Source organism: Lactuca saligna, chromosome 7, assembly GCF_052625555.1.
Source record: "Lactuca saligna cultivar CGN05327 chromosome 7, ASM5262555v1, whole genome shotgun sequence".
Taxonomy (NCBI): Eukaryota; Viridiplantae; Streptophyta; class Magnoliopsida; order Asterales; family Asteraceae; genus Lactuca; species Lactuca saligna.
Genome location: NC_136423.1, coordinates 3,176,259 through 3,201,807, shown reverse-complemented (window position 1 = coordinate 3,201,807; position 25,549 = coordinate 3,176,259). Strand labels below are relative to the sequence as shown.

At 34.9% G+C, this 25,549-nt stretch overlaps 3 protein-coding genes across 4 annotated transcripts; all 3 read right to left on the bottom strand.

Annotated features, from left to right (window-relative positions):
• Positions 1–955: 955 nt before the first annotated feature.
• Positions 956–3,142, bottom strand: LOC145005807 (UDP-D-xylose:L-fucose alpha-1,3-D-xylosyltransferase MGP4-like). 2 transcript variants are annotated; one of them, XM_078964922.1, is made up of 4 exons: positions 2,347–3,142; positions 1,871–2,032; positions 1,537–1,752; positions 956–1,322 (listed from the first exon to the last, which is right to left on the bottom strand). In XM_078964922.1, exons 1-4 carry the CDS (start codon positions 2,848–2,850, stop codon positions 1,107–1,109), a joined length of 1,098 nt encoding a protein of 365 aa, XP_078821048.1. In that variant the 5' UTR covers positions 2,851–3,142; the 3' UTR covers positions 956–1,106. The 2 variants fall into 2 exon arrangements, with proteins under 2 accessions (XP_078821048.1, XP_078821049.1); XM_078964923.1 differs by having other exon boundaries at positions 956–1,319; positions 2,347–3,140.
• A 661-nt stretch (positions 3,143–3,803) lies between these two features.
• Positions 3,804–7,902, bottom strand: LOC145005822 (protein ABIL1-like). The gene is made up of 9 exons (XM_078964941.1): positions 7,506–7,902; positions 6,355–6,437; positions 6,114–6,264; positions 5,940–6,039; positions 5,076–5,168; positions 4,897–4,978; positions 4,737–4,795; positions 4,574–4,671; positions 3,804–4,224 (listed from the first exon to the last, which is right to left on the bottom strand). The coding sequence occupies exons 1-9, from the start codon at positions 7,587–7,589 to the stop codon at positions 4,051–4,053; spliced, it is 924 nt and encodes a 307-aa protein (XP_078821067.1). The 5' UTR covers positions 7,590–7,902; the 3' UTR covers positions 3,804–4,050.
• A 1,359-nt stretch (positions 7,903–9,261) lies between these two features.
• On the bottom strand, positions 9,262–13,132 carry LOC145003832 (delta(8)-fatty-acid desaturase). The gene is made up of 2 exons (XM_078962742.1): positions 12,846–13,132; positions 9,262–10,806 (listed from the first exon to the last, which is right to left on the bottom strand). Exons 1-2 carry the CDS (start codon positions 12,892–12,894, stop codon positions 9,452–9,454), a joined length of 1,404 nt encoding a protein of 467 aa, XP_078818868.1. The 5' UTR covers positions 12,895–13,132; the 3' UTR covers positions 9,262–9,451.
• Between the last annotated feature and the right edge of the window lie 12,417 nt (positions 13,133–25,549).

The following is a 25,549-nucleotide window of genomic DNA, read 5'->3' as shown; positions in this document are numbered from 1 at the left end:
TTTCAAGTTTTAAATTTCCACTCTAATTACATTAAATCAATAATTGATTCCTCATTTTAAATTTCAAAATTTTAATTTTCTCACTTTAATTATATTAAATTAATAACATTAGATTGAAAAATAAAATAAAGTTAATATAGATTATAAGGTGATTTAACTTCACATATTTATTTAAATCATTGATTATAATTCTCTTTATATAACTAAAAAAATATTTCTTAAGTAATAATTTTTTAAAATAATTGAGTAATAAATTTGATTTTTTAATATAAAAATTTAATTGATTTTATAACCGTGGTTCTCACAGGTTATATATATATATATATATATATATATATATATATATATATATATATATATATATATATATATATATATATATATATATAAAGTACATCAAATACAATAAACGCCGTTATGTTGTTTTAAGAATTTAGATGGTTTGGTGGACTGTGCATATACGAAAGGAAAGTTGTTGAATGATATTGATAGGTTACAAGTCTCTTTTTTCTGTGAATATGGAAATAATACTTAACTTGGTTGGTTTTGTTTTGGTACTGTTGTTGAGGTGTTTAATAAGTGATTGTGATTTGGCTGTAATCTTCAAATTCGAAGTTGTAAAAATAAGATAAGTTATCCTGTGCGTATTTCAAAGTATGATTTATTTCAGTAACTAGTAGATAAAATCACATAAAGAAAATGATTATTTGTATGATGCATAACATCGTCCTCAATAATCAATATACACCAGGCCACCATGAGTCTGGTGAGAGATCTCATCCACCCACATTCACGGGGAAGATACAAGGGCGTACTGCAGTGTGGTTAATAGACCACCCATAACTAACTAATGAGAAGGATAGGGAGATTATTATTGTAATGATAAAATTCTGTAAAGATCATTTTAGGATTTGTGCCTTCATTTGTAGTTTTACCATGAACATTCAAAAAAAAATAAAAAATAAAAAATAAAACTTAGGTTGTGCAGTTGAAAACTTACAAGATTTCTACAAAAGAATAATAGTACATAAAGAGTTGATTTCCATGTGAGATTTGAACCTAAACCTCTAGGGAAAGAGAAAGATATAGTGGTAGACGGTTGCAGCCTATTGTAATCTGCCAAGTGGCGATTCGGAGGCATGATCATCAACCAACCAAAGACCATAGTCATGAAAGCGCTTTATTTTCTTTTCAAAACCAAGAATGTAATTGTTATGAATTATAACATGTTTTCCCTTGGTCTCTTCCACCCATGTCTGATTCTTAAAATATAGTCCACCTGTTGGAAATGCTGCCTGAGGGAGCAGGTATAGGTCCACCTGCTTTCAATTTTTCTTATTTTAGCATTCTACTTTCCCAAAAATATATATATATATATATATATATATAGCATTGTACTTTGAAATTCTTTGTTATCAGGCATTGTACTTTGAAAAAATATAGGTAGTTATTAAACAAACCATAATATAATGGGTTAATGTTTCAAAGTACGCAGCCATAAACAATAAGGTTGAATTAAAGGTATGAGAAAGACACCTGGCCTGCTGTTTTGTTCAATGCCCAGTTGAAAGCAGGCTGGTCATTAGCTTTCTTTGCTTTTGACCATGGTTGACTTTCAAGCTCTTCAATCCACTTTTTCAGGACCAATTTTGCCCCTGGTGTTGGGTGCATATAAATCATACAGCTGCAAATATAAGTACGCCCTTTTTTCCCAGGAGGTGGGAGGACATTAGGGTGATCCAGCGGTTTGACCTGGTCAAGATTACAACAAAAACAAAATGAGGCCAAGGTTTTTGGAAATAAATAAAAACAAGTAATATCTGATGATCATCTCAATGAAACAACTTAAATATCGAGACGATAAACTTACAGCAGCCATGTCATCCATAAAGTACACATCATGTTTTCCTTTGAGGTAAAGAAATGGATCTGCTAGCCAGACCATATCAACATCATTGTACATCACGCTATATCCAAGCTCTAGGATTTGCAGCAAATGCCGTGGCCTTCTGGAAGTGAAGTTGAAGAATCCCTGCAAATGGAACCAAAACCATTTTAATCATAAGAATGTAAGTTCTGGATTCATACATGGAGGTAATGCCAAAAGAATATGATTCAACCACTATCCAAAGTGAACTGCCAACAGGATCACAAATCATACAGGACTGCAATTAGCTAGGCATCTTTGGCTTGTAATTGACTAAGCAATGGTGAATCAGATGATTTTGACATCTCCAGACTCCAATTATAGGCCATAACTAAAGCCAAAACACTATTCATTACGCTAAACACAGATCATCATCTTGCAAACATTCATTTTAGTTCAGAACAAATATCAAATCATACCTGAGAGCCAAACTTATGAGCAACTTGAGCATCAGGTGCAGGAGGTATCAACACAGCATGACCAGGCCACCTCCCATTAACAGTATACAACGTCGCATAATCCTCCGCAATAACAAGCACTTTCTCATGATGCTTTTGCCTCACAATACTAATCAACCAATTATTCAAAAACGGCAAGTACGGCTGACTCACCGCACAAACAATCACCGTACTCCCATTCTTCGCCACATACGCCACCGCTTCCGGTAGAGTATATCCTCGCCATTTCGCTTCCAAAGAAACCCTAGAATTGCCTGAATACGAAAAAAACGTTGAACGGTCACCGATCCATGGGGAGAACACGCCAAGGATTATGAGGAGGGTGAGGAGGAGCAAAAGCGTGGTCCGATTAAAGAGCATTGACAAGGAGTAGGGTTTTGAGTGACCATCCGTTGATGATTTTTGGAATAACAAATTGTAGGGTTTGTGAAGTGATCTTTGATGAAGTGATGATGTTGATGACATTGAATTTGTATATAAAAACCTGAGGATTGATTCAATTGAATGATGTATGGATATATTTGGTGTGTGTTCTTGGTGTTTGTAAGTGTAGCTGGTGAAGTGAGTGTGGAAGAGCTTGAGAGTGTGAAGCTATGGAGGTTCAGTGGAAGATTTTCCGATTGGATCTAAAACCAGAAGAATTATATGTGGTGGGTTATGCTAACTTACGCAGTTACCGCGTCGGTAGTAACAATAACGAGTTAACGACTGTCATACAGAGTTCTTGGTCAGGCAGACAGGCACCGGAAATAAGATTTAGAATTTTTTTTTTTAAAGGGCTAACTTAAGTTTTTTCTTGATGAAATCTTAATTTTATCTCTAAGATTTTTTTATTCGACAATTTTTGCAAGTTTATGGGCAATCTTTACTTTATAATATTTTTTTGAATAAAGTTCTAACTTCTTTTCAAAATAACCCTCGCAAACTTTTTTGTTTTGATTTACTAAAAAAAATATATGAACTTAAATTTTTTCTTACTAGTTTTACTTTAAGAAACTTAGAAACTAATGATACAAGGTAAAAAAAAAAAAAAAAAAAAAAAAAAAAAAAAAAAAAAAAAACTAAATAGTTGAATAAAAAATATGAGATAAAACTAGAATTAGAGAAAAGATTAAACCTTTAAAAAAAAGTTGCAAATTTAAGAGTTTTCTTGAAAATATTCAAACACATGTTTACCGAATTCGTTTTAAGCTTTTTTTTTTCATTGCTAATTAGTAATTACCATTCACCAAATCTTACATTCCCGTGTTTCTCCTAAATTTACAATGACACATCAATAAACAGATGTCAAGATATTTTCTAGTAAATATGAACGTTTTTTTAGGATTTCAAATAAATAAAATAATCATTATGAGATGGAATAAAAATTGGATTTAAATCTTGAAAACAGACAAACTCCATCCAAATTCTAAACAATATAGCCAAAAGAATCGGGATTACTCAGAATGTTTTATAGATTTAATCAATAGTCACACAGTTTTATTAAAGAAATAAAACACCAAATTACATACAGGAATACACAAAGAAACAAACTACAGGTACAAGCAAAGGAAATATAAATATACACTTGTTGTTATTGGCAGTTTCATGAGCACATCAGTGATGTCATGAAATTGAAATATAAGGGGTTGGGTTTAGGGTTTCCTTATTGCAATTGCAAATGATTCAAGAAACGGCACTTGTCCTTAGTTTGGGTGTCTTTTGTTTGACAAAAAAAGAGGACAAAACACTCTTGCTGCGAATAGGATGAGGAGGAACATGGGCTGTAACCTCACGTCTAGGATTATCAAATGACCGGAACGACATCATTGGGTTTGGATTTGGACCCTCCAACTCATCCTGTCAAACCAAAAACATTTCACAATATTCATCAATTTTAATGCCAGAGGAGTTGTGTGAAAAAAATATATATATAAGGGGAAATAGGTAGAAGGGTTGGTGTCTTAATACATTAAGCCGGTTCTTTTGTCTTAATCGATTCTGTCCGGATTAAGTAAAAACGAAACAGCCATGTATAGCTGTCCAGATTAAGTGCTTTAAGCTCATTAAGTCAAAAAGAAACAACCCCTTAATCTGGACAAAATGACTTAATATGTTATGTTAAAAGCTAAAAAACCCTGGCTTAATGTATCCCTTAATCTTCTTATATGTTAATAATTATATTCAATATTATCAAATTTAAAATTACCAGTCGTGAGATGCCAAGTGTCTGAATCGCGGCGCTTGAAGCTGGGCCCGCATTCCGCATCGCTTCAGAGGATTTTGTCCGTACCCCATCACCTCCATCTACATGTAAGTAATAAGTATTATAAATACAATTTTAAAAACAAAAATAGTAAAAAGATACATACGGGATGCATGATGATGATGTGACACAGGAGCATGGCCAGAAGTTTTCGGCTCATCAAAACTGCAAATAATAACCCAAAATAGTTACCTTTTGCAATCATATTTAATACATTAAATATTTATAAAATCAAAAGAAAACATTAAATGAAGATATTTATGCACCTCATTGAGTGCGAATTGGCTTTCAATGTAGACTTGCTTTCTGATGCTAAATGCCAACAAAGTGTATTTGCAGGCGGGGTGCCTACTTCAAATGCAACATGCAGATTTATTAAACATGCAAACATTATATATATATATATATATATATATATATATATATATATATATGTTACTGTTACCTGAAGAAAACTGTCGAGGCCTTGAATGAAAATGACTCTGGTTTCCATCAGTTTTAGTCTGAGGGCTAAAATGGACTTTTTTGCTGACAGATTCTAGGTTGAAAGGATGTGTAAAATGTTAAAGTTCCATGATGAAATACAATTGAGCAATAATAACCAAAAACCAAATGTACTAAAGCTCATTTACCGATTTAACAATGTACTATAACTGTATACAAATTGTACCAAAATTATCAAATATCTTGAGATAAATATTGTTATTTTTTAAACTTTGAGATAAATGTTGTTGATTGTCAAATTATCAAATGATTAATACTATGTTTGTCTTTCTGGTGTAATAATATATAGCAACATACTTTCACTATAATTCTATGTGGTCATTGAAAACATTACTAATTTAAATGATTTTTATAATGGTTAAGTGAAAGAAATAGCAATGCACTTCCCTTGATTTGTTTATCATAGCATCTTACTTTCATTTCTTCCTATTAAAACATTCTACTTTGACAAATCTACCCAATTATAACAATATCATCCAAATACAAAGCTATAATTGGGTAAATTTTTCAAAATATAATATTCTACTAAGAAAAAAAAAATCAAAATACAATGCTATAATTGGGTACATTTTTCAAAGTATAGCACCGTAATAGAAAGATATGAAAGTAGGATGATATATATAATACACAGACAAATGAAAGTGCATTGCCATTAATTGTTATTGCCCTCTTGGTAGTTAACCTTTTTCCAAAACCAGCAAATAGTTAAGCTCTATATTTTTTTCAGTCATCTAACACTTTCGTTCTGTGGGTCCCATTAACTTGAAAGGAAACTGCATAAACAAAAGAGCACAAATATTCTTACTAGGCAAACTGTAATGCTTGTGATGACGTGGCACAACAGCTAGCAACTGTTGCTGTCTGAGAGCTTCTTTATCCGTATACATTTGGCATGTAAGAAGTTGCTTAAAATAAAATAAAAAAATCAATCGTCAATAGCTCTGGTATAAAAGATCTATATTATTATAGCGCATCTTACCTGATGTAAACATGAAACATGTAATCCAGTTGTTGAAATTTCTAAACTTTGTTGGTCTAAAAGATCGGTCAATTTGTAAGCAACAGTGCCAAGATGGTCAACAGCATTGACAAGTGCCCGTACTGCATAATCTTTTAAGTTATCAAGAACCCTACAACAAAACGAATATAAAAATTACATTTTTTTTTAAAATTGATTTGTTTGATTATTACGAGATGTTCAGCTTTGAAATGATTCTCACACTTGTTTCTGTTCGCTATGAAGATAAGACTTTTCACAATAATCAGCTGCTGAATAAAGTTGAGGCCTTAGATTTTTTAGTTCCTAAAACAAACATTAAACAAGGATTAAAACCGATTAACAACGCAATAATTACCTATTATTTAATTAATATCTAAAACACACATTATGCCACTAAGGCTGAAACACTTGCTGAATTTTTTTTTTTTTAATGTAAACACGTGATAATGAAGATATGTCAAAGCATCTACATTGATTATGTAATCAGAAAGGCTAACTGAAAGAAACATTCATTTATAGGAAGAAATGAAGGTAGGATGCTATAATAAACACATCAATGAAAGTACATTGCTATTTGCATTTAGGTTTAATTAGAATTCATCAATCCAAAATTACCAAATATCACTTTTTCCTCTGTCCCGTGAAAATTGCAATGTTTGAGTTTGGCCAGACACATGTGAATGTGATCCATCCTTAAGCTAATAATACGAATTCTCTCTAACATGACAACCCATGTTACTTGATGGACCCTAAGCTTTTATGAATTAAGTAATTCGATAATGACAACTCACACTTAATGATCACATGTCTAAAAGATGTGCATTTTAAGGGAGTTGTGATTGTTTGGCAAAAAGTTATAATGATTCTAATTTTCTGATTCTGTAGGGTGAAAAATAATGAGTTTTGAAGGTGTGTAAAAAAACTGATTATCATGATAAATGAAGAATCACATTGAACAAGCGCATCCAAACACCCAAAACCATTTCTCTCTCATTTCTATTGTAATATATATCATCATTTATATTAATAAGTCAACCCTACTATTTCTAAAATGAAGAATTGGTACAGGTTTTCAAGGCAATTAATGCCAACTTTATTCAATTTGTAGTTCTTGTCATAAAGTTAGATGGCAATTTTCTAGAAAAGTTTAGCATAGACATACCCAATTTGATTCCCAAAGTCAAAGTGTACCTCCTACGACATGCAACGTATTCACATAAAGAGAGATCAAACAGAGAAAGCATCACAGAAAAAGTCAAACATATCGCACAGATTTTCATCATTAACATCTATAATTATATACCAAAAACTCAGATCTGACGTGAAGTACAAAAAAAAAGGGAAAATTTAAACTAAATAGAAAATTAAAACCTGAAGGGCTGTTACGAAGCTAATGCTCTGTTCCATGGAAGGCTCGTGGAAGGCCATTGATTGATTTGATTGTTCCACTTCCATAACTCTCTGTCTCTAGCTGAATCAAGAACTTAAAACAACAAATTTGGGGGAAATTTCAAGAAGAAGTGATCATTTGAATCTCAGCAAAAGAACCCTAGCTTTGATCGTACAATGCAAATTTGAGAAATGAGTTAGTGAAACTTTGGAATAACTTTTCGGTTAGCCGGGTTGGGAAGCATCAAATGCTTGTTGTCGGGATTAGATTTGGAAGTAATAGAAAAGAATATATTATAGGGGAAAGAGGTGAGTGAGAAAGAGAAAGGGTGTTTTGTTGAGCAGAAGCAAAGCCACTGGAAGAGTCGGTTGGAAGTGAAAATGACAATTGGACTGTAAAACCCGCTAAAATAAAAATATGGAGCAGACAGAGACCCCAAATCATATTTTACCTTTTCGCCAAATCATTTTCCCATTATTCCCTTTTTTTTAATAAAATTATAAGACTATAATTAAAAATATATAAAATTAATAAAAGAAATATCTTAATAAATACAAAACTAATAAAAAAATTCATACTTCACAATACAAATTACATAATTAATATATATATATATATATATATATATATATATAACAATAATTAAAATACTCATCACGCCGAATCGTCATTCGACTCATCGTCCAAATCCTTGTCAAAATGCATATCTGAATATTCATTTGTATCCACGTATAAATCCTTGTCGACAGGATGTACGTTAGCTCTGTAAATATGTTTCATCAAATCAACGTGAGTTGTGTGATACGTATCATGATCATATACTTCCTTTTTGTTTGTCATCTATTGTGGCATACCAATATCTACTCAGGCACAACTTTATATTCATCGTAATGACATATCGTTTTTCTTTCATCTTATAAAATCATATTATATAATATAATGCATTTATACATTATGCTTTGCAATCTTCTAGGATCATATGATTATGTTGGGAGTTTGAGTATCCGCAAACGTCTCTCAAAAGTACTAAATGTTGGTTCCACATCCTTCTTAGTTGCTTTTTGGTTTGTCTTAAACTTTAATCGTTTATCGTCGTTTGTACATATCAACAGTTTGATAGATATAGACAACTCAAAATATATCTCATCAGTAAGATAGTACTCACGCTTGTAGGATACTCCATTCGCTTAAAATGGCACATTATGTGCCTTTCCAAGATATATGTTGTTGAATAACCACGATTGGTCAAGTACATTAATGTCGTTGTTGGAACTCGCAACACTAAAGAATGCATGTCATATTCAAAGATTGTAGAACTTGATTGTTTCTAGAATTATTATCAGTTCTTTATGATCATCTCGCATGTATTGAACGCGGCATGCATCAGGACATATTGCACACGTCCAATGCATAAATTCAATGCTACCAGCATTACAAGGAACCCATAACTATATTTACTTTAGATGTTACAACTGGTTGCAAACAATTTCTTTGGTATCAAAACTATATTTACTTTAGATGTTACAACTCGCCCCGATAACCAAACTCCTTTTATCCATTTATTTTATCGGACACTAGAATTTTGGATCAGATTGCATCTTGGATTCAAATGCTGTCTGATGAGTAAAAGGATACAAGAATTTTTATGATTCAAGGACACAAATACCCAGAGCCCAACCCAATCTAGTAGCATAGTACCACTACGACCCAAAATGTGATAATTATAAATGAGCATGATGAGTCCATAATATAATGGTAGATTATTATAATCAAAACGCAAAATCTATAAATAAACATGAATCCATACATAATCAGTATGATAAAATACAAAAACCGCAGAAATACGCTCAAAACCCCTCATACACAACGACCAATACTCGAGACAAATACTACTGCGATAGACAGACAATACGAGTGAGAGACAATCTCAACCATGAGTATTAAAAGCTTCCCAAACTAAATTCTGTGGGGCCCCGTTGGCCAGGTCACGAGCCTGTAAAGCCGCAGTCCTAAGCGTCTTAAGAGTCGTCACATTCGCATCATAGAAGGACAAACTCGTATACGGCAAATTATGTTTCTTGCAAAGCTCCCTAACAATCGGAGATATGGACCTCAAATGACACCTCGGCAACCTCGGAAACAAATGATGCTCTAACTGAAACTGCAACCCACCGAAAAACCAATCCATGTAAGACGAACACGAGATATCAATCGTCCCACTCGTTTGCTTCTCAAACCAATTGTTCCCTTTCGGTGGGCCCACGTACACATCAGCCGCGAAATGGTTCAACGTGAACTGAACATGTTGGATTCCGGTCACACAAAAGCTAACCAAAACAAACGCCACACGTTCCGGCCAATTCGGGAGACACGAAACAAGAACCGGAAACCAAGTCCAAAAAACCAGAGTCCCCATAATGTTGTAAGCTCGGTCCGGGATTCTTCGTTTTGAGCATAATAATAATATTGTTTGTAGGTAAAGGTTGACACGTGCCACGCACATGATCGGGTAATACGTGTAATGTTGGTAGGAGATGAAAAAGCGTGCCAGGTTATCGAAGGTTAATTTACGGCCGTAAAAAACGGAAGTGATGGATTGGAACAGTTTCGATGAGACCGCGAGCATTGGGAGATGTTGGAGGTCGGGATCGTAATCGAGGGAATTACACGCGATGTGGTGCGCATTGTGTGTCCATTTCCACCACGCGATGCTGATTCCGGTGATGCAATTCCCGATGAAGATTCCGGCAAACTTATTCCATCCACGGGTCGACATCATTTGGTAATGACCGGCATCGTGGCCTAGATACGCAATTTGCATCCAAGCTAATCCCAATAATGCCCCCGAAAGCATATGAATAGCGACACTAGTGGAATATAGAACACCGTATACGCAAGCAGAAAGGAGTAAGGATACGAAGCAGAGCGAGTAGATGACACCGTGTCCTTTTTTGTCGAACATTCCGGCTTTTGAAAACTCGGAGGCGAGTTTTCGGTAGTCTTTTGAGATATCAGAAACTTGGTAGTCTTTTAGGTGGTAACCCGTGAAGAGGTTTTGGAGGTGTTGCCAGGCGGTCCCCGGGTGGAAAGCGATGAACGCGTCCGTCACGTCCTGACCCGCGAGATTCAAGAGGGGGATATCGCCGCCCGGATGTATTTTGGACCATTCGGTCACGTTATAAACCTTGCCCTGAATTGAGATCCAAAGGTCGCTAGGTTTGTTGTGCTTTCGTAACTCTTCCGATGTTATGTATTTCTTGCCATCGGTCGTTGAATCCAAAACTGCATAGCATACAAAAGCTTACGTGTCAGATACTTAATAACTTGCAACAACCTACTTTGCCTTTTTTACCATATATTCATACAATATTCTTTTAACTTTTACCCATTATAGCAACTTTCTACCAAAAACAACATTCAACATGAAGAACCCGGTTTGTTTGTTTTTTTTTGGAGTAAATTACATGAATGGTACCTAACTTTTTTTTTTTTTTAACTCGGACAGTCCCTATTATATGTTTTTATTGCATGTTTGGTCCTTGGTAGAAAAATCGTAAGCACGATTACTATTATGGGTAAAAATTAAAATATATCGTTGATACTGGTAAAACACAACTTGGTCTGGAAATGTGAATGACAGCACACATTTATTATTTTACATGATTTATTAACAATAAAGCTTAAAGAGGCCTTAAACATGTCTAAAGTCCAGAATTAGGGGTCCCACTTTTGACTTAATTAAAGGCATAACTAAATTATTAGTTATTGCACCGAAAAATGGACATAGGTATTATACTTGAAAAAGACAGGTAATAGTATGGGCAATTTGAAAATTTAATGATAGGGCTAAATGACATTTAATTAGATAGTTTAGTTTAGCAGGCCCACGGTGATAATCAGAATTATAAAATATTGGAATGTAGTGTAACAACAAGGACCCACAAGAGTTAAAGAGACTTTTTTATGCACTGTTAACGGACGTTTGCCTAAAGTAGAGTTTATCTCTTGGGTTGTCAATTCTCCAAAAGTAGAAACATGAAAAGTTAAAAACCCAAGAAAATAGAGAGATATTCTAACAAATCTTATTAGATTATATTCAGTTCACAGCTTATCTAGTTTTTCAACTTACTGCTTAAAATTGGTACTTAATCTAGTAAAAACCAAAATCAACCAATCCCACAAACACGCATGGTAGGTAATAGAATATCTTCTCCTTTTTCACCGTTACATATTCCATCATGTATTAAAAACTTATACCCACTATATAGAGATATAGATATTATTGCATTTGATACAGCATAACAATGAAAGAAGTTAGAATGTGAGCACATTAAGGAAGCTTAGAATCAAATAGGCTATCCACATAATTCTACTATTCAATGAAAGAATGAATAAACAGGATTAGTGAATAAATAAAGGGTGTGCTCCTGTTTTAATCAGAGAAAGGGGGGTGATTTGGGAGAAAAATGAAACAGTAATACTCCAATAAATTATTATGGTAAAAGTCTCTGTTTTACACAAGAGAAGAAAAAAATGAAATCTTTAGCGTACATCAGGGTTGCTATTCCTAAGAAACCAGATCGGATGCAAAAAGAATATGAACTTGATCTTTTAGAAACAGAAAAATCAGATTTGATTCATGATCGAATCCTGATAAACACTGGAATTCGTTTGGAAAAATATGACCAAATAAGAAATCATAGCTTCTCATCTAATTTCACTATGCATAGAACAGAGAAAGTAAAACTAAAAGATGGATTCATGATCAGATACAGAAGCAAAGACCGGACTTGAAAGACAGCAATAGACCGATTCACACAATTAAAAACACCAAATCGGTAAACGAGTCAACTATATCCACTGACAAACCGAGTAAACGCCACAAATATCAAAGAGAAAACATATGAAATTTAGAAAATGCGAATTGGAAACTGCGACCGGCTTTCGACCCCAGCAATAGTCAACAGAACGATTCAAACAATCAAATCAACAAACCGATTCAACGTCATCCTCATACAAAACTGACAAACTACAGGAAATCATAATAAACCTTTTAATACTTCGAAAATGCGAATCGCAACAAATACCAAACCTTCAACCACAACGACAGATCGACTCAACCAATTAACAAACGACTATGCATCACGAAATAAAAATCAAAACAAATCATATAAATATTCGAAAATGTGAATCGGAAACAAACACCATGCCTTCAAACCGCACCAACAGAACGACTCAAACAAACGGAGTAAACCCCGATCAAGCATCATAAAACCATTATCAAGAAAATCTCAAAATGTGAATCGGAAACAAAAACTAACCTTCAACGACAGCAACGGAAGGAGAAACCATCGTCGAATCTTCACACATCGACACGAATCCACCTCCAACTGCTTCACCACCGATGATTTATGTTAAAATAACAAATATAAAACACAATGTGCAGCGATGCAACCCGGAGAGAGAAATTGATACCAATATGTTTCTGTATTTTGAACCCTAACAGCGCAAAATTGGAAATATTATATTAGTAAGGAACAAGGTTGCAGTAGGAGAAAAGATCAACGGTTGAGATCGAATTGATCGTTGAAAATATCTTCGATGAGCTCAACGCGTGAAGTACCAGATAATCCCTCCGAGGTCCTCAATTCGATCCTATTACGCATTTTATTTGATGGACCGCCCATTATCATCTCAAAAAAAAAAAAAATCAAATCAAAAAAAAAAAAAAATAGTTACTTAAAAAGTTTAATCTTCATGGTTTAAAAACCTTATAAATGGTCCCTGTATTTTCAAAACATTTGATGTTTGGTCCTTTTTGCTAATTAGGGTTAAGTTTGTCCGTTAACTGAAAGGTATTTTTATCATTTCACAAACATAGGGATCATTTATGATGTTTTCTCGTATTTTAAAAAAAAAAAATTAAACATAATTAAATATATAAAAGGTCTTTCTCTCTCTCTCTCTCTCTCTCTCTCTCTCTCTCTCTCTCTCTCTCTCTCTCTCTCTCTCTCTCTCTCTCTCTCTCTCTCTCTCTCTCTCTGACCTCAAAGGAGATCTTTATAACTCTCCATCCCTATGTTGCCTTCTAATCACCAACACCAAATCGAAAAACCCATCATTCATCTAATATGTTCTGAAGCGCAGAAACACCATATACTCCACCTCTCCTTCCTTTGTTCTTATTCTGAAACATGCAACTCAAACCGCCATCACCATTTGCTTTGTGTGTCTTTGTGTGTTTTCATTTCTAAAATCATTTTGGGTGTGTTTTCCTTTACTGAAATCGACAAAATAAAACTGTGAAGCAAAGATCAACCTTTCATTCACCATTATTAGACCCCATTCCATTGTCTTTCCTTCAATTTCTCAACAATCATCACATGATGGCACCGACGGTCTAAGAGTTAACAGATCAATGTGCACTCCGACCACCGTCAATTTGCACTCCGACCACAATATATCTATTACGAATTTGGGGAGGGTTCACCATCACATCCCTCACCAGATCTTCATCGTTTTAATCATACATCACCACTCATCTACCTCCATTCCTACCATTGTTTTTCTTCAAGTTGCTGGGATACATACGAAACAACCACCATTGTTCTCTGGTAGTGATGAAGAACACTACCAGAACATCCCTTGTTCAGCATCACTTTCAAACCACCAGGTTAACTTTCTGTACACAAAACGCAAATAACAAGCACCCTTGACATATAAGCCACCACTAACACCACCATCATCGTTTTCAATATGCAATTCAATATTCAATTCAATAATTTGTATAGATAAGAAGAAAGGCACACACACGAAAGGAAGATAACCGAGAGAGAGAGAGAGAGAGAGAGAGAGAGAGAGATTACTTTCCATTATCCTCAAATCTGATTTAGGGTTGCTAACGAGAAGGGATTGCGGTGGATCTGTCGATTTAATGTCTTTGGAGGTGGTTCGTGTGTCATGCCTGACTAGTAGAGAGAGGCAATGTAGACGATAAGGTAGGCGACAATCGGATTGGCAAGATCTTCGTATGAGTTACAATCTTGGAGCATTATTTAAGGAACAAACAGATAGTTTAGGGTCGAGTACATTCCATCAGTACTCAAGCAAGTGGGCAATGCAGAGGGGATGAAGGAGGATGGATATAAGAAATTCAAGTCGACATTGAAGGGGGTGGAAAAAGGAGGGAGGTGGTGAAGATGAAAGTGAATTCTACCGTATTAAGAGAGAGAGAGAGAGAGAGAGAGAGAGAGAGAGACCTTTTATATATTTAATTATATTTAATTTTTTCTTTTTTTTTAAATACGAGAAAACATCGTAAATGGTCCCTGTGGTGGTGAAATGACGAAAATACACTTCAGTTAACGGACAAATTTAACGGAGTTAGCAAAAAGGACCCAACATCAAAAGTTTTGAAAACACAAGGACCATCTATGAGGTTTTTAAACCACGGGGACTAAACTTCAGATTTTTGGTAACCACAGGGACCATTTATGATGTTTTTTCCAAAAAAAAATGAAATTCTAGAAAAATTAATTATTTATTTACTTGATTTAAAGTAATTTTGTTTACGGTTATTAAATTTATAATTGATATGTCTATCAAGAATTTTTTTTGTTAGTTTTAAATAAATTTTTCGTTAACTAGTTGTTTTAAATAATACGGATGATTTCTATAGTTTCAATATCTTCCGTGATTTTTCTCTCAACAACAAAGTTCAACACTAGCACCACCATAGTTCACTTCCAGCCGCCACCATTCTTCACCTCCAACGAAAATCGAAAATCTCCACCATCTTTGAAAATCAATATCTTTTCGTTTCACCTTGAACCCATTTTCAAAACATCATTGAAACGAAAACTCCATACCCGCATTCTTTAATCAAAAACCAATACTATACATTATCTTTGAAGAGAAGCAACGTAATCATCCATCGAAAATCAATTCATCCAAATAATTCTTCACCTTTCTTCAAAACTCCACAAACTAAACTTTACTATGATTATTAGTGATGAAGACTATGATGATAGTGAGACTTTAAAGCATGAACTAGCTCATTTTTTTCCTATAAAAGACATGGGGTTATTGTGCTACTTTTTGGGGATTGAGGTTGCTCAATCTCAAAAGGGTTAGTTGTTATATTAAATAAAGTATATTTCTTATTCAATTTAAGTATACACAACTTTTTGACAATGGGACGGTTGATACTCCTCTTGAACATAAAGTACGGTACTCTCCAACTAACAGTATCCCTATATAAGATCCATGCTTATATAGTACTATTGTAAGAAGTTTGGTTTACCTTATAACCACTCCCCCGAATATAGCTCATGTATTTCATGTTGTTAGTAAGATCTTCACGGTATTTGTATTTTGACATACCTTCATGGCATTTAGTTCTGAAGCCTTATGTTTCATTCAACGTCTTTTCTTTAGTTGCTTGTCTATGGTAAGGAAAAATGACACTGTAGCACAACAAAGTTTTGGTTTTGTCACGGATTGGTCACCAATCTTTTATTTTATTTTATTTTATTTTATTTTTTTGCGCAATAGGCTACTAAAATGTTATTTTACCAGTTAAATAGGGAAAAAATCCAATGAATAGACCATTAAGCACTTAATCCGTGAAATCTTTGATCTAAAAATTCCAAAAGGACTTTAATGACCCTAATGATCCCTAAAAATACAAACTTTATGGACATGCATACCTCATGCATGTCATTTCTCAAATTTAGGTCAAAATATGACTTAGGATTCAAGTAAGGTTTACAAATCACCAACATTTCCTAGATCTATGAGATTTAATGATATTGGGACATAGAGAAACCATAAAGTTGCAAACTTTATCTCTTCAACCGACACAAATCACCTCAAAAGGGCCATACTATTACATAAAATCTAGATCTAAGGAGAAAGATATGAAAAGATGGAAACGTAAGGACTTACAAAGGGTCCAGAAGATGCACATAAGTGAAAGGGAGGGTTGTTTGTTGAATCAAGGCACAAACTCTTCTTTTTCCTTCAAAACCACCAGTAACTTGAAAAATGATTACCAAAGCTTTAAAAAGGGTTAGGGTTTGGACAAGGAATCATTTAAAGGTGATGGAGGTTGAGGGTTCAGGAAACCCTAGCCTTAACTTCCTTTAAATAGGGCTTAAATTCCGGAAATTAGGGTTTGGCCGAAAATGGTTACCACGGCGTGGAGCCCATTTAAAATGCGTGATCATGAGCTAAATCGCCACGTCGTGGCCAACCAAGTTTTCATACATAAATAAATTCATATCAAAGAATCGGATGTTACAACTCTCCCCACTTGAATCAAACTTCGTACTCGAAGTCCTCCACCAGAAACAACTCAGGGTAGTGCTCCCTCATCTCGACCTCCTCGGAACCCTTCTGATACTACCACTGCACCTTCACTAGATCTACTTCCTTATTGTGCAGGGTCTTTGTCTTTCTATCAAGAATAATGATAGGCCTCTCTATAAAATTCAAATGTTCATCAACCTAAATATCATTCAGTGGAACCACTGCAGACTCATCCGCCAAACATTTCCGCACTTGAGAGACATGAAAGGTGTTGTGAATCTAACTAAGAATTTCAGGCAAATCCAACTGATATGCCACATTTCCCACCCAAGTAGTAATCATGAATGGACCAATATACCTAGTGTCTAACTTGCTCTGCTTCCTAAACTAGATGACACCTTTCCGAGGTGATACCTTTAGTAGCACAAGATATCCGACCAGAAACTAGGGATGTCAACGGGACCAAACGGGAGCGGAAATAGTTGCCCCCGCTCCTGCCCCCAAAATCAGTTGTTGCCCTCGCTCCCAGTCCCTCCCCCAAATCCCCCATTTACACAGCCCCCGGTCCCGCCCCCGCTCCCGCTCCCGTCCCCCCAGTTCCCCCGGTTTATAGGCTTAAAATTCGAATTATTTTGCTAAAAATCCGTTTTGTTTTAGGCTAAAAAAAACTATTTTTAACAACTTTAAAAGCTTAAAACCTAATCTTTTAGAAACTAAAATTTAAAAATCCAACATTATGAATCCAACATTACAATACGACAATTCCAACAATCTTACAAATATAAAATACGATAAATCCAACATTACAAATATAAAATACTTACATGTGCAAAAATATATGATCAATTCGCTACATCTTCAACATCCATTAATTGGAAACGGGAAAGTGAAACCTAAAATTAGAAAATCTATTTTGTATATGTATTTTATATTAAATATATATTTTTTACATAAATGTACAACCGGGGCTCCCGCTGGAGTACAGGACGGAAATACCGAATCCCGACCCCTGTCCCGAAAGTAAATGGGATTTAATTTTGCCCCCGCCCCCGTTCCCGCTCCTAGTTTTTTTAAAAATTTAGTCTCATACGGTATCGGGGTCCCGCAGGAGCGGGGTCCCACGGGGGTTTTTGACATCCCTACCTGAAACTCAAGATCTGAACGCGAACAGTCAGTATAGCTCTTATGGCGACTTTGCATGGTCCGCAACCTATCTCGCACCTATTGTATCAACTCGGTAGTCTTGAATACTATCTCAATACTCCCCATAACCCGATGTACAACCTCACCCCAACAAACGAGGGTCTGACACTTCTTCCCGTACAACATCTCGAAAGGTGGTCGGTCAATAATAGTATGATATATGTTGTTATAAGAGAACTCAACCAAAGGTAGATAAGTATCCCAACTCCCACCAAAATCCAGCACACACGCCCTGAGCATATCCTCGAGCATCTAAATAGCTCAATCACTTTTTCAATCGGTCTGGGGATGTTATGATGTGTTGAAATACAACTGCGTGCCCAACTCCTCATGTAATTTCCTCCAAAATATCAAAGTGAAACGAACGTCTGTATCAGAAACCACCAAAACTGACACCTTGTGCTAAATCACCACCTCTTTGATATAGATATTGCTAACTTCTCGACGGAGACACTCTCAGCAATGGGTATGAAATGCACACTCTTGGTCAATTTGTCAACGATCACCCAGATAGAATCAACCCACCACGCTGTCATAGGCAAGTTCGTTATAAAATCCATGGTGATATCTTCCCCTTTTCACATGGGAATGGGTAACGACTGCATTTTTTTTTGGCTCTTTGATGTTCGGCCTTGGCTTTCCGACAAGTCAAACACTGCCCCACAAACCAAGTTATCTCCTTCTTCATACAATGTCACCAATAACTCAACCTCATATCCCAATACATCTTTGTGGCCCCCGGATGGATAGAAAATTTCGATTGATGAGTCTCCCCCGGTAATGTATGCCTAACCCCACTAGCAACCGAAACCCAAACACTACCTCACCAAGTAAATAACCCACAATTATCCTTGAAAAATAATGTAATCTGACCCATGATTCTTTCCGCCTTCCAATTTTCCTTTTTCAAACCTTCCACTTGAGCCTTCTTAATCATATCTAACATCGGAGAAATAATAACCATCCTCAAAATAGATATGTGATAGGTGTACTCTTGGCCTTGCGACTCAAGGCGTCGACCATAACATTGACCTTCCTAGGGTAATACAATATCTTGCAATCATAATCCTTCATCACATCCAACCATCTCCACTGTCTCATATTCAAATTCGGTTGATCCATTAGGTTCCCAGGCTCTTGTGATCCGTATAAATAGTGCACCTGAACCCATACAAGTAATTCCTCCAATATTAAGGGAAAAAACCACAACCCCTAGCTCAGAATCATGTGTAGGATAGTTCTCCTCATAAGGCTTCAACTGCCTCTAAGCATAAGCAATCACGTGACCCATCTACATAAGTACCGCTCCTAATCCTGTAATCGATACATCACAATAAACCACAAAATTATCCATACCCTCAGGAAGAGTGGGAATCGGAGGCACGCAAAATATCTTCCTCAGAGTCTCAAAAGATGCCTGTTGATAAGGCCCCCATTTAAAAGTAACGTTCTTCTTTGTCAATTGTCACACCCCCAAACCAAGGATGGCGGAAACGTCCGGGGGTGGAGGACTTCATGTATAGTATCACAACAATGGGTATAATAGTGCTCAAAGTAAAAACAACCAACATAAATATAATTGAAAAAGTTACACCATAGTATGAGTTTACATGTTTCTAAATCAATTACATTATGTTGACAAAAATGAAATGTTTAACGCCTAAGCGTTCCATCCTCAAAGCCGCTGATTTCCTGTTTTACTGATTCCCTGATAATACAAGTAGTTTTGAAAAAAGTGTCAACAATTAAGTTGGTGAGTTCATGAGAGTTTTATTTGATAAAGATGTCTTTTTCCTTGAAAAAGCGAATGTGTATGATTCCAGACAATCCAATATTTTCTTTATAAAATGTGTAAGGAAAGCTCCTATGTTATGCAATAATGTACCCTAGAAAGTATGAGTTTACATGTTTCTAAATCAATTACATTATGTTGACTCATAGATTTCCTCTATAACCACCCAATGTATATGAGTTATATAAAATTTAAGTTAAATAAACCATCGAATATAATGGGTCTGCCCTAGGTCCACAACCAAATAAGGAACAGGAAGTAAGGCAGGCCCACCAATTATAAGTCGATCGCAACTAAATTCTTATATAACTCTGACATATACACTTAGCAATTATAACCGGAAACTAACAAATTCTAGATGGATTGTAGTTCTAATATCATAAAACCATTTTGTGTAAACCCGGTACTTTGTAATGTACCCTTTAGTTTATGAAAACCTGGTACTTTGTATTTGCACCCCTTTCTATAGACCCGGTACTTTGTATTTGTACCCCTTCCATATGAAAACTCGGTACTTTGTATTTGTACCCCTTTGTATAGACCCGGTACTTTGTATTTGTACCCCTTTGTATAGACCCGATACTTTGTATTTGTACATCTTCTATATGAAAACCCGGTACTTTGTGTTTATACCCCTTGTATAGACCCGATACTTTGTATTTGTACCCCTCTGTATAGACCCGGTACTTTGTATTTGTACCCCTTCTATATGAAAACCTTTCGTAATGAGTTTGAAATGTAATTGTAACATAAACTATACCTATTATAGTCTATCATAACGTTTGTAATGCATATGCAACCTAACTATACCTATTATAGTTAAACATATATGTTTGTGGTGTATAATATTATTTGTAGAGGTAGTAACCCCTTATATATGATTCGTACCTTTAGAGTAGGGTAAATAATATGTACTATCAACAACATGTATGTATATATATATATATATATATATATATATATATATATATATATATATATATATATATATAATAACACACACCTTGCTCAACAAGCTACAAGGTGCAAATGAAATTGTTAACCATTTTTCTAGTTTTAACCTTGTTGTTCCTGTTCTTACAAAAATCATAGAAAAATCATTTGAAGTTGAAATAAGAATCCGTGAATTTTGAGAGCTTAGAATATGTGTCTATTTTATTCATAATTTTTATCATGATTTTTAGGGACCTTTAACTTGTGTAAAATGTCCAACTTCACAGACCGGTTCGAAGTGGTTTTTGAAATGATAGGCTGTTTTGAAAAAATCGCCATAAATTGTAGAAAAATCGTGTGGAGATGTACAAGTAGTCATTTTAAAGGTATAATCCTGAACTATTTGCACCCAATACAGTTTTGAAAACTAAAGTGTTTAAGTTGACCAAAACAGTATGTGAATGGAGTTTAACTTTTTTGATGAAAGCTGATGAATGATTTTAATTGTGTTGGTGTTTTAACTTGTATTCCCCCCTCAAAACTTAAGAAACACATGAAAATATAGGGGTATGAACTCACCTTGTGTGTTCTTAGTGGATGGATGTTGAATAAAATAGGTGTTCAACTCAAGAACACTTAGAAGATGCTTTGAAGATTTGAAGATCTAACATGAATGTGATGATGTTTGTGTAACATATCCATGGTTTGAGTAGAAAGAAGTGAAATAATTATTGGGTTATGAGCATTCTAACACTCCTAAGTGTACATGCAACCCTAAATACCTTAGATCTATGTTTTCTCTATTATAAATGCAAATAAGAACTTTCCAGGGTATTATCCTAATCTAGCTAATCTAGCATACAAAACAATGAATGTAACAAGATAGAATACATACCTCTTTGATGTAGGAAGTCTTCATGAAGCTTGAGTGCCTAGTGCCCCAAGTGTGACACCTCAAATGGTTCACACAACACCAAATACACTTGGAATAACTTGAGAGAATTCTACACTCATGAAAATCGGCTAGCCCTTTCTTGAATGATACTAGTGGCCGATTTTGTCAAGAATAAGATATTTATATAGTGTTACAATTAGGGTAAACCCTAATTGTCATGACTTTCCATTTCCTTGGATCCATGGGTTCAAATACACCATGGAGCATCATATGGGTTTTGGCCCAACTAGATAATCCATGGAGCATTAGCCCACTATACAAGTATGGATGATTTACACAATCAACTCATATATTTAATTAGTCTTCTTTTGATCACTTAATTAATCCTAGATTAATTCTTGATCAATACTAATTAAATAATCTTATTATTCTTATTATTGATATACTAGAACTTATAATATATTAATAACCATAAGTGTCTTATTTCTCTCATTATAGCCTATCCAAATGCATGATGCCATGCAACCCAAATGGACCATGTTGGGTCGGGTCAAGTCTTACCAATTATAGTTATGGACTTAGACATTAATCCAACAGTCTCCCACTTAGATAAGTCTAAAACTATTATTACGTATGACTTCAAGAACCGACCGGAAATCGTAGCTCTCAAAAGCTTCTGTTGAACTTTGACCTTGTAGATGAACTCTGACCTTTGTCAATGACTTGTCCATTAGACAAGGGATCATATATTCCTCCATTCTAGATATCATATGGACTGAGACATGGATTATAATCATTCTCTTTGTCCATTTGTTGTTTCCCGATTTCCAATTTATGACGACTGACTAATTGAACAAATCAAATCAGTCCTGGCCCGGCCGAGCACTTCCATTTGTCATCATCAAATCATCGAGGGGCCCACAGATATCGCTTTTATCCTGAAGTTAAAAGGAATGGATAAACTTTGACTCATATGGCTTGTTCTACTACTTGTTGAATCATACACAAAGACACGTTTTATAGCACCGAGTTACCAAATGCGTTTTCGTGCAATCAATGTACTATCAACTCATAGTAACAACTCATATCTCTAGGTTTGAAGAATATAAGATATTATCGTCTCATGATCACTCGTGATAAAATCCATGAAGTGATTCCAATGAGCGCGGGTTGAATCCAATACTCAGAACTTATGAGCACTCATGAGTGTTGTAGCCCTTTGTCCAACACCTTAGATCTCTACAAGCCAACCCATGACAGTCTTAATTCATATCTACTTCCAACATATGACCGAATGTGGATGGTTTGAATAACTTAGTCATTCTGGAAGAATAACCTAGTTTATTCGGGAAGTCAAAACATGCACAGTGAAACACAATAATAATTGAATCCAATATGGTATCAAAACCTATGAACATAAATAAAACACCTTTTATTTATCACCATATGATTACACATTATTCATTGTATACTGTTTCAGCTATCAACTTTATTCTTGAATTTAAAACAATAGTTGTCCCATGCTCCAAGCATGTACACTATGTTTTCTAAACACTAGTCATGTCATACACCAAGTATGCATACTATGTTTGTCTATGATCTTTACTTTGTGAACTAGATCAGTTGAACATAACTTCAATGATTCTCTTTTCACACTCCCAAATCCTTACTGCAAATGCAAAAATTCCAAATTCATGCCATTTACTGAAATCTGTTAGATTCTAAACTTGTATGTATTGATCCTATTGTAACGATTATGCATAAATTCATAAAGACTTGGCAACAATCATTACAAAGTATTCCAAAGAAGATCAACTCCTTGGAAACATCCTTCTTGCATTAAGTTTCCTTAATCTTACACAGACTGAAATTTCTGACTTTGAAATATTTCCAGATTCATTTTGACTATCACTTCTGAACAAGAGTTGCCTCCTTACAGATTATGTCAATATGATCCTTCCAGAATTATCACTATACTTCCAACTATCCTTGAGCAACCAATCTTTGGTAAACCTTAGATTGTCCTCGACAATTATTTAATCCTTTTAGTCATATCCAGTTCTAAACCTTTTCCCTTCTTAATGCCCCAGACATTTGGAAAATTTTAGAAAGGATGAATATAACACATGTAATCGATCCTATATCCGAAGCATATGGGACACGATTCATGATGTCTCACATAAAGACTATCCCAGTCTTTTGCTATAACATTTCCATTTCTATTTTTCCAAGTTCTCATAATTTAGATTATGAAAAGGGATGCCGTAATCATAATCGAATTTTAGAACGCAAATAATGGACCCATATACATAATTTCCTTATGTTGAGCCATTTCAACATGTAATTCATATATATATATATATATATATATATATATATATATATATATATCGTTGACTAAATGATTAAAGCCTCATGATCTAAGCTTATAGATCTGAGATGAAGTATAGTTTCCTCTCCCTTAATTATAGCAAAACAACTTTTCCCAATTGAAACCTTTTGTTTTCTATAATTAACATTGCTAACTTGCAATACTTATCATAATTATCATGCTCCCACTAACACTTATGCTCCCACTAGCTTTGACATGTACTCAGAGATCAGCTGACTTTCTTACCAAAGTTCAGATTTCTGATACTAGATTGTTTTGATAAGACTTTATCAAAATCATACACCTTCCATTAGATAACACACTTGTGTGTCTAAACAACTATGAAGAGGGATGCTGTAATCATAATGGTTAGACCTTTTTGCCACTTCTCACAAGTCCAGGTTAGTGTACCGGTAAACCACATATACTCCACTAACAACTTTGAGAATGCAAATATCGCAATTGCTATCTTAGCTAAAATCTACTTAGTGAAAGTGTTTCCTCACCATCATTTTCATGAATCGGAGAGAAACCTTATGACACTTAGATTTAATGGTGTATGTGTTCTTATCCATGTGAATTGTCAAAATCATAGTCACAAGACAAGGATAATGACAAATCCAAACTCGTATGGACTGAACTCAATCTTAATTTCTTGCCACCTGGCAGCTCAAGGGCCTGCCATTGCTTCCAAGTTGTTGTGCAACACATTGAGAACTCTAAGAACTCATATGAAAAGCCAACTTTAACTGGAATGGGCACAAAATATGTCAACACGATAGGATATAAACCTCAAGTCGTGTGCTAGTGAAGAACTTCAGGTTCTATTCTTGATTAGTTATTGAGACTTTCAAGACCTTTAAGACTCCCACTGTCCTCTTGACCTATAAGACTCCTTGTCAAACATCCAAGAGATAGTGCGGATTCTAATCAAGACAAACACTTCACACAATTGGCTTTAGTTGGTCTTTGTTTTATCCAAAACATCACAACTTACCACTTTCAAATGTACAAGAGTAGGAAACTTTTACTCTTACATTTGACAAGTGTTTTAAACCTTCTTTAAGACATGTCACTCAAGTTACAATTTTAGAGTATAACTCCAAGAGTTATATTGGAACGAAGTATGACTCATCTTCTTGATTTAACCACTTCAACAATTCATCACTCCTCTTCTTAACTATCAGAATGCACTTAGAGGATGAATTGTGATAAGGTCTCTAAATCATTAAGATGATCATAAAACTGATACTAAAGTACTCTCCCATCTTTTCAGATTTGAGAAACTTTTATCTTTCTGCCTAAGTTGATTCTTCTTATGCGCTCTGCCATACGTTGGAACCTCTTTCCGATGTCTCAGAATTACACTTAAGCTTGTAAGCATAACCATATTTACTGAGTTATAGTAAATTATGACGAATAGTCTTATCAATCTTTTGTGGTAGACTTGACCAGTGCACAAGAATGTGTACTTGATCCCTTAGTCCTTCACTTGACTCACACATCCATGTGAACAAGTAAT

Bases quoted from the DNA above. Each gene is read 5' to 3' on its own strand.
- LOC145005807 (XM_078964922.1), bottom strand. From the start codon at position 2,850: ATGTCATCAACATCATCACTTCATCAAAGATCACTTCACAAACCCTAC. The intron at 2,033-2,346 runs GTATGATTTGAT...TTCCATTTGCAG, and splicing joins CTCATAAGTTTGGCTCTCAG to GGATTCTTCAACTTCACTTC. The intron at 1,323-1,536 runs GTGTCTTTCTCA...AAAAATTGAAAG, and splicing joins TGAACAAAACAGCAGGCCAG to CAGGTGGACCTATACCTGCT.
- LOC145005822 (XM_078964941.1), bottom strand. From the start codon at position 7,589: ATGGAAGTGGAACAATCAAATCAATCAATGGCCTTCCACGAGCCTTCC. The intron at 4,796-4,896 runs GTGCATAAATAT...TATTATTTGCAG, and splicing joins GCCAATTCGCACTCAATGAG to TTTTGATGAGCCGAAAACTT. The intron at 4,672-4,736 runs GTATGTATCTTT...ACTTACATGTAG, and splicing joins ACATCATCATCATGCATCCC to ATGGAGGTGATGGGGTACGG.
- LOC145003832 (XM_078962742.1), bottom strand. From the start codon at position 12,894: ATGTGTGAAGATTCGACGATGGTTTCTCCTTCCGTTGCTGTCGTTGAA. The intron at 10,807-12,845 runs GTTAGTTTTTGT...TATGCTATGCAG, and splicing joins TTCCGTTGCTGTCGTTGAAG to TTTTGGATTCAACGACCGAT.